This window comes from Manacus candei, unplaced genomic scaffold, assembly GCF_025592945.1.
Source record: "Manacus candei isolate 608988 ecotype Guabito, Panama unplaced genomic scaffold, ASM2559294v1 h1tg000028l, whole genome shotgun sequence".
NCBI classification, from domain to species: domain Eukaryota; kingdom Metazoa; phylum Chordata; class Aves; order Passeriformes; family Pipridae; genus Manacus; species Manacus candei.
In genome coordinates, this window is record NW_026138076.1 from 25,440,858 (window position 1) to 25,455,481 (window position 14,624).

Here is a 14,624-nt window from a genome sequence, read left to right on the forward strand (position 1 = left end):
TTTCTCCAGTAAAAATACACAGAAAAAGAAAAGGGATACTGATATGAAGTGTCTAATTCAGGCATCCTCGTGAAGAAAAGAAAATTTCTTATGTTTTCTTCGGGGCAGGAATTAAAACAATTTTTTTAAAAAATAATTCTAGTAGGAAAGCAAGACCTAAAGCACTCTGCTATTAGAAGAGAAAATCAGAAAAACACACTCAAAGGATACACCCAGGCCAAGAAATCCATTGTTCAGCATGGATCTTCATTTTAAGAAATGGAGAAAATTAACAGAAAATGGAGAAAGATAGTTAGACTTTATTTTAGGCTACTTGAGAAATTGGAAGTAAATTTACCTTTTGATATAAAGAAGGGAGGTTACAGAGTGTAAGGATAATGGACTTATAAAACAGACGAAACTCCAGAAACTGCTAAGCTATCTTGTGAAGAAAATTCCCAAACTAAACCCATATGGGACGGCTAACAGCAGTTTAAGAGAACATACTTGGGGCATAGCAGTAAACTGTTTTGAGAACAATTAACTGGAAAGATATTAACTGACCTCTGTGGATGATTCAGTTATCTCAAATTCTTCAGTGACTCACAAATCAACAACAGAAACAAAAGCTTAGCTATCTGTATGCTTAAGGAGTAGTACAAGTCTATGGGGATAAGCTGAAAAAATCTAAGCCTTTAAACAAGACAGAATCTATCAAAGTGCAATTAGGGCAAGAAAAATATCCCAGAACTGCAATCAAAATAAGAATTAGACAAAGAAGAAAATAGGTCTGTTATGAAACAAAGACTATAAAAATGAGTGGTAACTAAAGGGTAAAGAGGGTTCTTGTTTTTAAAAAGTGGTTAAACAGAAAAACTGAAGAAACAGTCAGCCAAACTTTCATATCAGAGATTATAGTGAATATTACATACTTATTTTTAGAAGAATCTATTGGATAATAAGTTAATAAAGAGTCAAAATAGTTTAGATCAAATAGATATTTAAATCAATAGACAAGATCAAAATATGTCAAAGCAGTATCTTTCCTTTCTCTGGCCTAATAGATAATTAGGAAATAGCAGTTGTGAAATATCTTGAGTCTAATAAGGTGTTTGTCCTGTAGGACATCATTAGAAACTCCTAAGAGTCACGGACAAGTCACTGTAAGGTAAGTGAACAACAGTTTGGAAAGCCACACAGAATCAACTGGAGAAGACGTATAAGTACTACTTATCTCAATCATTGCTCTACACTGTACATTTCTGGACATGGAAAACAAGCCAGAAAATATGATTTTAAAAAACTGTAGATGACAGGGAGATCATGCTCTCAGAGATCAAATGCTCTGAAGAACAGGATCAAATTCAAATTTATTTTGAAAATTAGAGAAACAGTTTGTGGATATGAATTCCAAATAAAACACACAAATACAATGCACTCTATTTAGGAGACTGCTCATTGTCTGAGCCTCTCCAAAATGTAATGACCTTCAAAACAAAGCCCAAAATAACAAGCCCTTCAAAAAACCTTTAAATAAATACAGCTACACTCTGATAATATATCCCTACTGATGCTGCACAGTCTCACATGATCAAACTCAAGCCAACAGGGAACTATCCTTACAATTTTTCATTGTGCTCTGTATGCACGAAAAGAAGTAGTAAGATACAGAGCCAGTAAGACATTAGGACCAAAGAGGTGGATTTGAAAGTAGTGCAATAATTTGAATCAGAGCATGGTGACGATGCTGTGAAAAACAAAATTTAAAAAAAAATCATTTTGGCACATAATTTGCATGTGTGGAGAGAAGATATAATTTCCTGTTCTTTTTAAAGCTCAGGAGGCCTTAGCTATGGAAAACAGCATCCAATTTTGGTTAACACACTTTTAAGAGTGAGACAAAATGAACAGATACCCAAGGAAAGTATGAATGACAAAGAGCTTAGAAACATGAATTACAAAGGACATTAAATGAGAAAGAAGTTGTGATACAGTCTTCCCAAGACGTGAAAGGTTCTCAGAAAAGGCATTAGAAGGAGAAAATACTTTCTGGGTGTAAAGAGAACTAATCCTTAGACATAATATAATTATTTATAATGCACCACATATAATAGTGTATCAACTACGCATAATGCAGTCTACTACTTAGGTCGTGAAAGAGCCTGAATGAGATATTTTGTAAATTGTTGTTTTTATTTTAAATAACTAGGATTAAAAACCATACAGGATCATCCAGATAGAATTATCTTGCCTTTGAGTAATGGGAGGGGTTATATGATTTGTATGTTCACTTTCTGCCTCATACATATGTGATCCTTGATACAAATCTGTCACTGTCAAATGATGCATAATAATCACAAAAATATGACCAAGACAAATCAACTCAAGATATTTACTTATAGAATACAGCTAACTGTTGTCACTGAAGAATAAAGAATAGCAAACCTGATCAACAATGTCGTTGACTTTATCGCGTTCACAGTCCAAAATCACTCGCCTTTCCTTTTTTACCTCTAAATCTTGAAACAGTGAACGGTAAGTTTCATCTTTTCTGTCATTGTTAATATTTCCTACATTGATAGCAGTCACTTGCCATTTCTTTTCAGCAGCAGAATCCAGCACAGCTTGCAATGTTGATAAGCCTAGTGAAGCACAGGAGAAAACAGAAGATATGACTAAAAAAGCTTCAGGAATTAAAAAAGCTTCTAGAATGTGATTTGTGGGATTACTTATTTAAGATCTCCCATAACTTTTCTGACCTGCCACACATGGTTAGAACTCAGAAACAAAGATATATGTGGGCCCAAACAGTTCTTATTGCATAAAATTTCTATTTACATCACTGCAAGGCATCAAGGTAAAGCCTAGTAAGGACAACCTTTTGGTTTTGCTTCAACCTTCTTCAGAATGGGATTTTGCCAGTTTCACTGTTCCACTGCTGGAATTCCACATAGTGGGAATGAGATCTTCTAGGAGAAGAGTGATCCAATTACAGCAAGAGGATCAGCTGCTTATTACAAAATGCTATTGAACTGCTTTTGCCCTCAGTGCTTCAGCAGTACTGTATTTAAACCCAGACCTCACTGAGGTCTAGGCAAAAATCCCATGTTCTGCAGTGATGGTAATGGATTTATTATTTCTGTTGCCTACAGTCATACCCCTGATTATGAAAGATGTGCTAAGATATATTTTTCCACGTAGATAAACAGGTTCAATGCTAACACTTACAAGGAGTCTACAGAAGCTTCCATCTTATCCTTTTGGCATATTTCTGACAGGAAGCTGTAAAGTTTGTACAGATGTAACTGCCCACAATATACTGTAAAATCAGTGAAGATTTTACTTGACTGATTTTCCTTTTCAAGGATTAAATAACAGAGCATAGAAACATGGAAATTACCACTGGAAATTAATTTCTGCTATACAAGTACCATTTTAATGATTTCCAGCAGTACAAGAATGAGGCTTGTCATGTTTAAATTCCTTCCAGAGAATTCTACATGATCCTAGAGAGCAATTTTAAGGATAGGAGATACTGTTACAGAAAAAAAGAAAATCAGACTTTCTTACAGGAGAATTAACATTTTTGCACATTCATCTCCCCTGAACATTTGGGAGTCATTTCATTGAGACAAATTCTGACTCGGTATGTAAAGGAAACTTCAGACATAACTCTCATAGGAAGTAATAGTGATTATGCCCATAAACATAGAAGGAAAGCATTAAGAATTAATTGTCTCATAGTTTGAAAATACATTATTAAATTATGATTGGCCAGTGTTTAGCAATTCAGCTTTATCAGTGAAAATGATAATGACATACAGCATTACATAAGACTGGTCATCAGTAAAGGATATAATCTGGTTTTCTAAGTCTCTTTAAAGAAGACTGATAGGAAGTTTTGTATGTCATGTAATGAATATTTATTTTAAAATCATACAAAACTACAGTCCAATGGTACATATAAACTATTTCAAATGCTAAAGATAAATGTGCAGAACTTGTGTTAAAAGGGAAAGATAAGTAGTGTAAGCAAACCAAGAGATGCAGATAATACCTTAAAACATTAAAAAGCATTAAAATAAGTCTATAACTGAAAATACTGTTTGAAATTATAAATTAGAATTAAAAAAAAATCAGTCAAACTGAAAAACCTAATCTGAATCATTTTTTCAAATTTCATTTAGCAGATTTCAGGTCTGCCAATATGTTTATGTTTCCTCTGGGTTAAAGGATCTCAACTAGGCATAAATTAATAAGGGCTATTAATGTTAATACTATCCATTACAAAGGGGTTTTATATTATACTCCTCTGATCTTCTATTTTTCCTAGGGTTTCCCCCTTCTTGGGGTGCTCTCTGCAGAGGTGTCAAATGGCTGCCTGGATCACTTGCTTTCTTTTAGGTGGCAGATTTGCCATCCCCATACAGCTTAGTTTATTCTGATATCAGTAACGCATTGCAAAATTACCAAAAAGACTCTAAACTAACAAAAAGTATGCCCAGCAATACTTCTGAGGATGTGAAATTATCTGGAGAGTGGTAACAGAAGTGGGACTCCGCAGAGGAAAAAACTCCAGCAACATCAGTTGCTTTTAAGCTGCAGGATTACTACATGCCTGAACCTCTATTGGTTATCATGAGACAAACTCTTAATTCACTGAGTTCTGAAAAGGAAGATTGAACAGAGGCTGAATAAATTAGCAGTTCTTTTACAGATAGAATCCTCCAATAATGTTAGTACTTTTTTCCAAGACCCACTGTTTAGCACTGGCAGTGGAGAGGAGGTAAGGATGGTAAAGGACACTAATTCACATTACATAAGAATAGATGCTGTATTAAGCCAGCAATAGTTTGGGCATGCATATACTGAATGGCCTCACTTCTTATAGAAAGGAATGAGAGAGGAAATTGCCCTGTACGCCAGTCAGTCCCTAACCACAGAGGTGCTATAACAGCAGCAATAGATGATTCTTTTGGAATAAGTCATCAAACTAATTCCTGTTAGCCTTCACAGTTTCCATGAAGAGTAAGTCTCTTTGCCTTTTTTATCTCACTCCAGAAGGTGGAAACATTTTAAACTATATATTATTCCTTAAATATACATCACTGTCACTATATCAACAATTATGCAGAAGTGTTAAAAGGAACTGTGGACTTGAGTTTTCAGGATTTGATGTTAGTGTTGCTGGCTACATACTGCTTAACTCTGCAGGTTAACCTTGTGCAATCAGTGGGAAGCACTGTAGAGCAACGATTTACTCCACATAAAGGTAGGAGCTTCATGCCTTGGAGCTTGTTATCCCTGGGGTGTCTTGCCACAATTAAAACAAACACATAAGAAAATAAGAAAGAAAATAAGAAAATCTGGCCAGATCCAGACTGTGCAGATCACAGGAAGAACTAGGTGTTTTTCAGTATTTCCTAAATATAAATCACGTGCAGGTCACATTCTACACACTGTTAGATGACTGACAGCGTATTGGCTAAGCAAGTAGTTTTACATACGTCCTTTCTAAAAAGACAGTGAATTTTTCTGATTCTGTCAGAGAAATGAGCATTCATTGTCCCATGTGACATTACCTTTGGAGGCTAAATACCAGTATTAACTCTGCTAACTTTAGTGCTTACGACAACGAAAAAGAACTTTAAGAGGTCCCTTCAGCTTCTGAACATCAGGTGTAAAATGGCATCAGAATGCAGGGAATCTAATGTCACCCCATTACTCAACAAACCATGGAGTGGTATAAATCCTTTAAATCTAATCTTATAATTTAATAGGCACTTATTATTTAACTCTGACCAAAGAACATGCAGGCAAGCCAAAAAATAGCCTTTTTAAAGGGAATGGGAGCAGGTAATAATAGAAGAAAGTTAGCCAAGGACTACTAGGTGAGGAGAACCTGAAAAAGGAATGATAATAATGGAATTCCAGAAAAAACAGTCAAACCCCCACCATTTCTGTATAATGCTGCTTCTTCTCAGAAAACTAATTGATATACCACAATTTGCAAGTGATTTTTTCAAGTTCAGAAACTGTTATATTATTACTATTACAGCCATAAATGAGCATAGGACTTGAGAAGCCTACCACAGAATTAGTTGATCACAAGTGGTAGGTTTGGGTTTATCAATATCAACAATAACATCTAAGCTCAATGGAGGAGAGGAACTCAAGTATTTATCAAAAGCAATCTCCAAAGAAACAGGGATCTGCATCCAAGATTCTTGCTTGCTTCATGCCCAACTACTGATTTTGCATGTGTGGAGTGATTCTGTGGTAGCAGATTGCCCTTCATGCTCAGATTTATTTTTACTCTCCTTAGATGTTTCCTTAACAAAAAAAAGAGAAAACTTTTCATAGAAACTGTTTTACAACATGTGATTAATCTCACATTGCTTAAAGCTTGCAATTCTATTAGTGCATACTGTAATAATTTCCTTCTCATTTAAACAATTTTGTTTCTGTCCCAAGAGCTCATTTCTAAATTTAAGCTTACGCTTATGCTTATACTTGTTGAAGGTAAATATTTCTTTTGTCATTTACTTATCTAATACGAATTCCACATTTCAGCGAGATACATCTGGCAAACAGGGAGCAGGTAAAAAGTACCACACCTTACCTCTGTCACTGTCATATAAATATGCAAACTTGGTCCACTGATAGTATTCAATCAAGCTAAGAAGAGCTCCCTTGAGGTCAGGTCTCATCTGAATGACAAAGGGATGTGTTCCATCTGTTGGGAAGCTGGGAGTTATGAAGGAGACGTGAAGAGTCCCGCAGAATGATGTTATGGTATTTACAGACTTCTTGTCATAGAATCCAAAAATAGCAAAGACTCCTCTTGAAAACTGGGAGCAGACTAGGAGGAAGACAGACAGACAATTAGGTGAGAGAATTTATTTAAAAAAACTACTGAAAAGTCTATCATGGATATATTTATGAGAAATATATGTCTGACAAAATGTCTGATCACACAAATGCCAGGAGAAAAAAGTAATACTCTGCTATGGAGATTATTATTTGTTAGTATTAGTAATATAAAGTTTCCACAAGAAAAAAAACAACAAAAAGAAAATATCAGAGATGTGGTTCACATTCCTAGACAATAAATTCAGAAATAAAGCTCACCAACTTATTCTTAAAATCAATGTATGCTGTAAAGAATAGTGATGCAAACACCAATGGCAGTTGCAATTTAAAAAATGAGTCATTATGACCACACATACCATTACAGAAGTGGATAATGTTTTGTCATGTTAAAAATAAACTGTCTCTGAGGTCAAGACTTACTGAGCTTTTTGCAGAATACTTTAAATAACTTTCCATTTGTGGAAATATAAAGCCAAAACTAAAAGCAAATCTATTAACACCAATAAGAAGACAATCTTTAAAACCCTTCCTTTTCAAGGCATTATTTTAATTCCTGCTTCATAGGACTCAGCAAAAGCTGGTCCTTCTGGATGACACTTGCGGTCATGTTGCAGAAAGAATAACCTCATAGGTGTAAATAACATGCTGATTATTCACTTTTTATCACTGGAGACAATTTAAGCGAATTGATGAATGTGACTAACCACGGCAGCCTGTGCAAAAGAGTTAGTTCTTCTGGGTTATTCTCTTCTTTGACATTGCAGGGTATACTAGTGCCCAAGTTCTAAAACTGAAGTACAGCCGGGAAATGTTCATCTCTGATTAATTCCCATTTATCACTTACGCATTTTTTGGTTTGCAGAGTCACCTTGAACAACACACATCCTTCTAGAGAAAACAGCTACTCAGCCTCATAGCAAGCCCTGCTACACCTGACCTGCTTATAGATAGAAAGCACAGTGTAAATGAAGCTAATTTTGCCCAGCTATTTAATGTACTAATCCTTGCATATAATTCATATAAGGGCAAAAATAAGTTGAGTTATTTTTAAAATTTCTTAGATTTGCATTAATAAGATATTTTACCTTTCAAAGAAATTGTATATTTTAAAAACTGTGCTTATTTAAAAAAATAATATTATTCTTTTATGCCTGTTATTACTCACTGCTATCCTCTTTTCATGGTTTTGCTACCAGTCCTCTCTCATGTCCTAATTATTCCTACGCTCCCATTAAAAGCACCTAAACAGTATGAGTGAAATTCTGAGTCTGCCAGTTTTAAGTTATCACCTATTAACTTTAATTAGGTCAGAATTTTACCTGAGGTGACAGAATACAAGTGATTAAAAAACTTGATGAGTAATACCCCTTCACAAAAGGATGCTGCAGGTTTTCCAGGGCTAGGTACAAAATGGTCAGACCTCTTCTGTCCAATCTGCAAATTGATACAGAGTCACAGAATTGTTTAGGTTGGAAAAGACCTTTAAGATCACAGTCCAACCGTTAACCCAGCACTGCCAAGTCCAACATTAAACCATGTCCCCAAGTGCCACATCTCAACAACTTTTAAATACATCCACGGATAGTTACTCAATCACTTCCCTGGGCCCTGTTCCAATGCTTCACAACCCTTCTTGTGAAGAAATTTTTCATAGTATCCACTCTAAATATTCCCTAGCCCAACTTGAGGCCATTTCCTCTTCTCCTATTTCTTGTTACCTGGAAGAAGAGATCAAATTCCACATCGCTACAACCTCCTTTTGGGTAGTTGCAGAGAGTAATAAGGTATCTCCTGAGCCTCCTTTTCTCCAGGCTAGACAATCCCAGCTCCTTCAGCCGCTCCTCATTAAACTTGGGCTCCAAACCCTCCACCAGCTCCACTGCCCTTCTCTGGACACACTTCAGCACATGAATGTCTTTCCTGTAGTGAGGGGCCCAAAACTGAACACAGGTTTTGAGGTACAGCCTCACCAGTGCATCATACAGGGGTATGATCACTGCCCTGGTCCTGCTGGCAACAATAATCTTAATACAAGCCAGCATGCCACCAGCCTTCTTGGCCACCTGGGCACACTGCTGGCTCATACTCAGCCAGCTGTCGACCAGCACCCCAGGTCCTTTCCTACTGGGTTATTTCCCAGCCACTCTCCCCCCAGCCTGTAGCACTGCATGGGGTTATTGTGATCCAAAGACAGGACCCATCACATCACTTTGTTGTTTCTCATACAATTGGCCTTGGCCCATCAATTCAGCCTGTGCAGATCCCTCTGCAGAGCCTTCCAACCCTCCAACAGATCAACACTCCTGCCCAACTTGGTGTCACCCGCAAACTGAATGAGGGTGCACCCAATCCCCTTGTGCAGATTGTTAAAAATACATTAAACAGAACTGGCCCCAAGGTTGAGCCCTGGGGAACACCACTTGCCAGCTGGATTTAACTCCATTCACCACTACTCTCTGGGCCTGGCCATCTAGCCAGTTTTTCACTCCTCCAAGCCATAGGCAGACAGTTTCTCCAGGAGAATGCTGTGGGAAATAGTGTCCAAGGCTTTACCAAAGTCCAGGTAGGCCAGATTTACAGCCTTTCCCACCGACCAGGTCACCTTGCCACAGAATGAGATCAGGCTGGTCAAGCAGGACCTCCCTTTCACAAATCTGTTGGCCTGATCATCTGTTTGATCTGCATGTGCCTTGTGATAGCATTCAAGATGACCTGCTCGATGACCTTCCATGGCACTGAGGTCTGGTTGACAGGCCAGATCATCCTTCAGACTCTTGTAGGTGAGTGTCACATTTGCTAATTTTCAGACAACTGGAACTGCCCTGGTCCCAGAGGTCGTGGTGTCACATAAACTGACTCACAACCAAAAAAAACCAAAATTCTACTGACAACACTAAGCTAAGAGCCAAGTATTGATCTGCAGGCTTTTCCTGTTTTTTCCCTTACCATTTCCTGCACCTCGAAGGATAGAGAAAAATGCCATTCATGCTCCTCCTGATCCCTCAACTAGTCATCCCAAGTCCCTGAAGTCTCTTGATTGCTCTCAGACTTCTCATTGCAACTTCATTGCTGCCTCCGTGAAAATGAATCAAGGATAATAATCTGAGGACACTATTCAGGGCAGGAAGCTTCCTCTTCATATCTTTAACCCAGGCACCACAGAGGTAACAGAATTCCCTAAGAAGTGGGTCTGGCTGGCATATGGGGCCTTCTGTTCCCTTCAGAAGGGAGTCTCCCATGACAATGACACACCTTTTTTTCTTTACGGAAACAGTTTTGATGCAGTGCAGGCCAACTTAATGTCAGCAACACCTCCATGCTAGAAGAACCATCGTCTTCGTTATTGTTCAGTTACACTTGCACAGCCTCGCACCAGTTATGTGAGGGCACCTGGGAAGGGGAGCAGTTGCAGAGGAGACAGGTCAGATATACCAGGCAGGAACTTGCCGACGCCTGAAAATCTATCTAATGCAGTTCTATAGGAACTTGTCATCATTGCTCCCTATACCTTAAGTCACTGTGTCCAGCCACGCAGAGAGAGGACAGGGAATCCTCTCTATCAAGTGTCATGTCTCCCTGTTCAGCCTTTCTCAGGAAAAAATGGGTGAAATACCAGTAGTCTCTCCCACTCTATCCCTGGCTGATACTCCTCAACCTACTCACCTTCTCCTGGAACTCTGTCACTGAGTTGAAGAGTTCCCCTACCTGGGCACCCCCCCCCATAGGAGTGCTCACTGCTGCTGGTCAGTACTGGCATAAGAGCAGGACCCACCCTGCAGCCCAACACCCGTGTTCCCATCGGAGCCCTGTCTAGGCAGCTGTCTCATGCTGAACAAAGATTTCTGAAAAAGGCTGTGAATTTTCTGAATAGCTTTACTGTTTAAGTTACTGGAACTCCTTGTTCTGTTTCAAATTATTATGCTCTCACTGAGACAAAACCAACTCACTACCTTCCCACACACTCATGGATTATTGTTTCCCATGTGCAGTGAAAGCTAAATACTTTTTGAACTTACTACAATAAAGGCATTAATGTCTCATAATTCACCTTCAAAGTGCACATTAAAATAAAGCATCAGTTTACTTCTGGATCCCTGGGTGAGAATTTTGCAGAACACTGTTACTGGCACACTACTGTGACCTTCTGTATTAAAACCATTTTAACGCTGCATATTAGGTGACAGAGACAACAGCAGTGTCATCCCAGGACCAATAAAAAATAAAAATGTTTTATGTCACTATTATCAACACCTAGGATGCTACTACATCCCCTGTTAAATTTACTGCTTTTCTTCCATTGCCAGTCAGTGATTTTAGGCATAGATGGAATAACATTGCCTGCAACAGCCAAAAACCAGGGCCAGCTGCCTGCACCAGACAATCTGAAAACCACGGGCGATGCCTTTTCTGAATCACCACTGCCATCCCTAACAGAGAGAAAAAACTGGGTCTTCAGACCACTGTATGCCAGCCTCTGTCTTGGTTCCTCCCCCATGCTTCTCTCCCCTTCCTGACACTGCAGACACCTGAACATGTCAGGCCTTAGCTAACATCTTTGAGATAATATTCAAACTGCTCATTCCATTGGGCTTTGTCCTTGGTCCTGAACTCATGTAACTAAATAGATCTCAACTTCCATTAAAAAAAAAAGTACTTCACTTGGAAAAAGGAAAAAAAAAATCCCCCCCAAATCATCCAATTGCTTATGATGGCAAATAAATAGAGCACAGATTACTTATGCTAGGCTTCAAATGCAAACTGAGACTATTTGAAGATGGGTATGCACTGAGTCTGGCTGGGTTGGCGATCACTTTCCACATAGCCACCTGATGGTACTGTGTTTTGGATTTGTGGCCAAAACAGGACTGCTAACACACCACTGTTTTAGCTGTTGCTGAGCAGTGTTTGCACAGTGTCAAGTCCTTCTCTTTTTCCCTCTGCCCATCCCAGCAAGTAAGTCGTGAGTGGGCAAGAAGTTAGGAGGAGACACAGGCAGACCCCTTGACCCAACCTGGTCAAAGGGATATTGCATACCATACACCATCATGATCAGCCATAAATGGTTGCAGGGGATGCAGAGGGTTGGGGGCTCTGACTAACAAGGTTGCTGTTATTTGGAGACTGGCTTGGCACTGGTCTGCTTGTGAGAAGGGGTAAGTAATTGCCTTTGCATCACTTGTTTTCTCATTCCTTCACTTATTAAACTGTCTTTATCTTGATGCCTGAGTTTTCTCAGTTTTGGTCTTCCTATTTTGTCCTCTGTACACTGGGAGCAGAGAGGAGCAACAGAGTGGCTGTGAGCGCGTTGTTGCTGGCTAGGGTGAATCCATGACAGGGTAAAAGGTGTTATTCCACCTTCCACCAGCAGGACAGACCTGTTAATACCCCTGGCCTGTGCTTCAGTGGCTGAATGAGTTCTGTACCTCTCCTGTGATGCAAACATGCACCCATTACACTCTCTTCAGAAGACAACTGCTGTTCTTTCAAACTGAACATCCCCTCTGACACAGCACAAACTCATACTGCCTCTCACCACGAGTTACTTACTGCCTATTGATCAAACACAATACTCTTGGATTAACACCGTGACCGACTCTCCATTTAATATTCTTTACACCTGATAAATCATTAGTCCTTACATGCATGTGTCTTCTGGGGAAGGCTGGTAAAACTGGAATTTTGATCTCCTCTCCTGCACAAAGTGAAAGACAAGTAAAAAGCACCACCTCTAGCTGGGCAAGTCAAATCACTGTTGTTCTAGGTACTTAGAGGAGATTCAGTCTAAAAGCTGAATTCTACAGACATGTGTAAACAATGCCAACAAATAATATGATAAAAGTAAAAAATCTTATATTTTAAAAATTATTACGAAATCTGCCAAACAGATACAATCTCTCATTTAATTAAACCAGGGAGGGCTCCCTGAATGCTAGATAAAACTCTCTGTAACACAAATCTTGAAAGTATGGATATAACTCATGTGTGGGTCAGTCAGAAAATCAGGATCAACTTTAATCCAGGTAAAAGTAAATTTTCATCAGCAGTGCTCAGTGTCACAGTTGTACACTGAAGAACCTCAGAGCTGTGCTTTTGTTTGTGAAATTATTCTAAAGGTAAGTGGATGGGCACCTATGCCACGTAATAAAAACTTGCTAAAAATAAGCATTTAGACTTTGTCTCAAGACAAATTCTTCCATTTTTTCTGGGTTATTTGGTCTTCTAGGAGCAGACAGGGAAAAAAGGCATGGTATTTCCAAATATATGGTGATCCAGTGGATAATGCATAAAGTGCAATTGTTTTTGGCAGGATTCTCACCCTAGACTAAATCTACAGTCACATTGCTATTCCTGTGAGACATTAGTTCTATGATGGTGAATCACAAGCTGTTCACAGTTATTAGAGTAAAAAAAAGCATGATGATTAGGACTCATAAGCCATTGAAATATGAAAGTTCTATTTCATTAATGACATTCGAAGCAACTGCTAAGATTCATTCCTTTCAAGTTCTCATATATAAATTGGTTTTCTTTGGGTTTCTTTATGTTGTCCTTTCTAGAAATAGTCAATGGTCTACATGGCAAAAAGAGGGGAAGAATATAGTAAGCTCATTTTGTGATCATTTTTCTAGAGAGATTCTCTTAAAATGGCATATAACTGGGAATTCCAAGAAGCAGGGTGTGCTGGTTTTGTCTGGGGTAGAGTTAATTTTCTTCACAGTGGCTGGTATGGAGCTATGTTTTGGATTTGTGCTGAACACAGGCTTGATAATATAGAAATGTTTTTGTTATTGCTGAACACAGAGTCAAGGCCTTTTCTGCTTTTCTTACAGACACACTGGCAAGAAAGTTGGGGCTTCATGGGAGGTTGGGATAAGACACAGCCAGGACACGTAACCTGAATTGACCAAAGGGATATTCCATACCATATGGCATCATGCTCAGTATATACAGTAGGGGTGAAAAAGGAGTAAATTGGCAGGCATGTTTGAAGTGATGGTGTTTGTCTTCCCAAGTAACCATTATGTGTGATGGGGCCCTGGAGAGCACTGAACACCTGCCTGCCCATAGGAAGCTGTGAATTAATTCTTGTGTGTGCAGCTTTTCCTTGCCCTATCAATCTGTCTTTATCTCAACCCACGAGTTTTCTAGATTTTACCCTTCTGATTCTCTCCCTGATCCTGTTGGTGGGGGAGTGAGTAAGTGGCTGCATGGTGCTTGGTTGAAAGCTGGGTTGAAACCATGAAAAAGGGTAAATAAATAAAGGTACCTGAGAAGGAATAATTAGCAGAAGGTTTTGTTATAGTTAAGAATTAAATATTTTGTATTTGACTTCTTGTTCTTCTACTAACATAACCAGATGCAAACCTAATTTGCCCTTGTTTTCCAGAACACTGAAAATGTGTCCTAGTCTTTTATTACAAAAGGTAGGGGCCAGATTCATTCAACAAAACTAAGCTTAAGTCTACAATGAGAAATAGGTGCCATGTCAAAGGGGGACCAAAACTGTTTGCTCAGTTATTAACTCTTCCATTTTTAATTACCTCTACTTTTTCTTAAGAATTCCTTTTCACCACAATGCATTCATACCTTTTTCTTTTTCCCACTTTCTCCATTTCGCTATCCTGTTTTTCACTGAACTCTATAGGCAAGATAACCTGATATTTAGCACTGTGGTCATAACCAGTTCTTCAGAAACAAATACAGCAATATACGCTCTTTGCCTCTTATCATATAGAGTGTATTTGTGTGATGCGTATCATGTTACACCCAAA

General features: G+C 38.6%; 1 protein-coding gene across 5 annotated transcripts in view; it reads right to left on the reverse strand.

Moving 5' to 3' along the window:
• Positions 1-14,624, reverse strand: part of GRIA2 (glutamate ionotropic receptor AMPA type subunit 2) — a 95,838-nt gene that overhangs the window by 44,486 nt on the left and 36,728 nt on the right. For all 5 annotated transcript variants that reach the window (XR_007905023.1, XM_051790786.1, XM_051790787.1 and 2 more), the window contains exons 3-4: positions 6,602-6,841; positions 2,425-2,621 (exon numbers count right to left, since the gene is read on the reverse strand). Coding sequence is in view for 4 of the 5 variants with exons in the window: in XM_051790786.1 (XP_051646746.1) it covers positions 2,425-2,621; positions 6,602-6,841 (437 nt within the window). In the remaining variant the exon portion in view is untranslated. The remainder of the gene's footprint in view (positions 1-2,424; positions 2,622-6,601; positions 6,842-14,624) is intronic.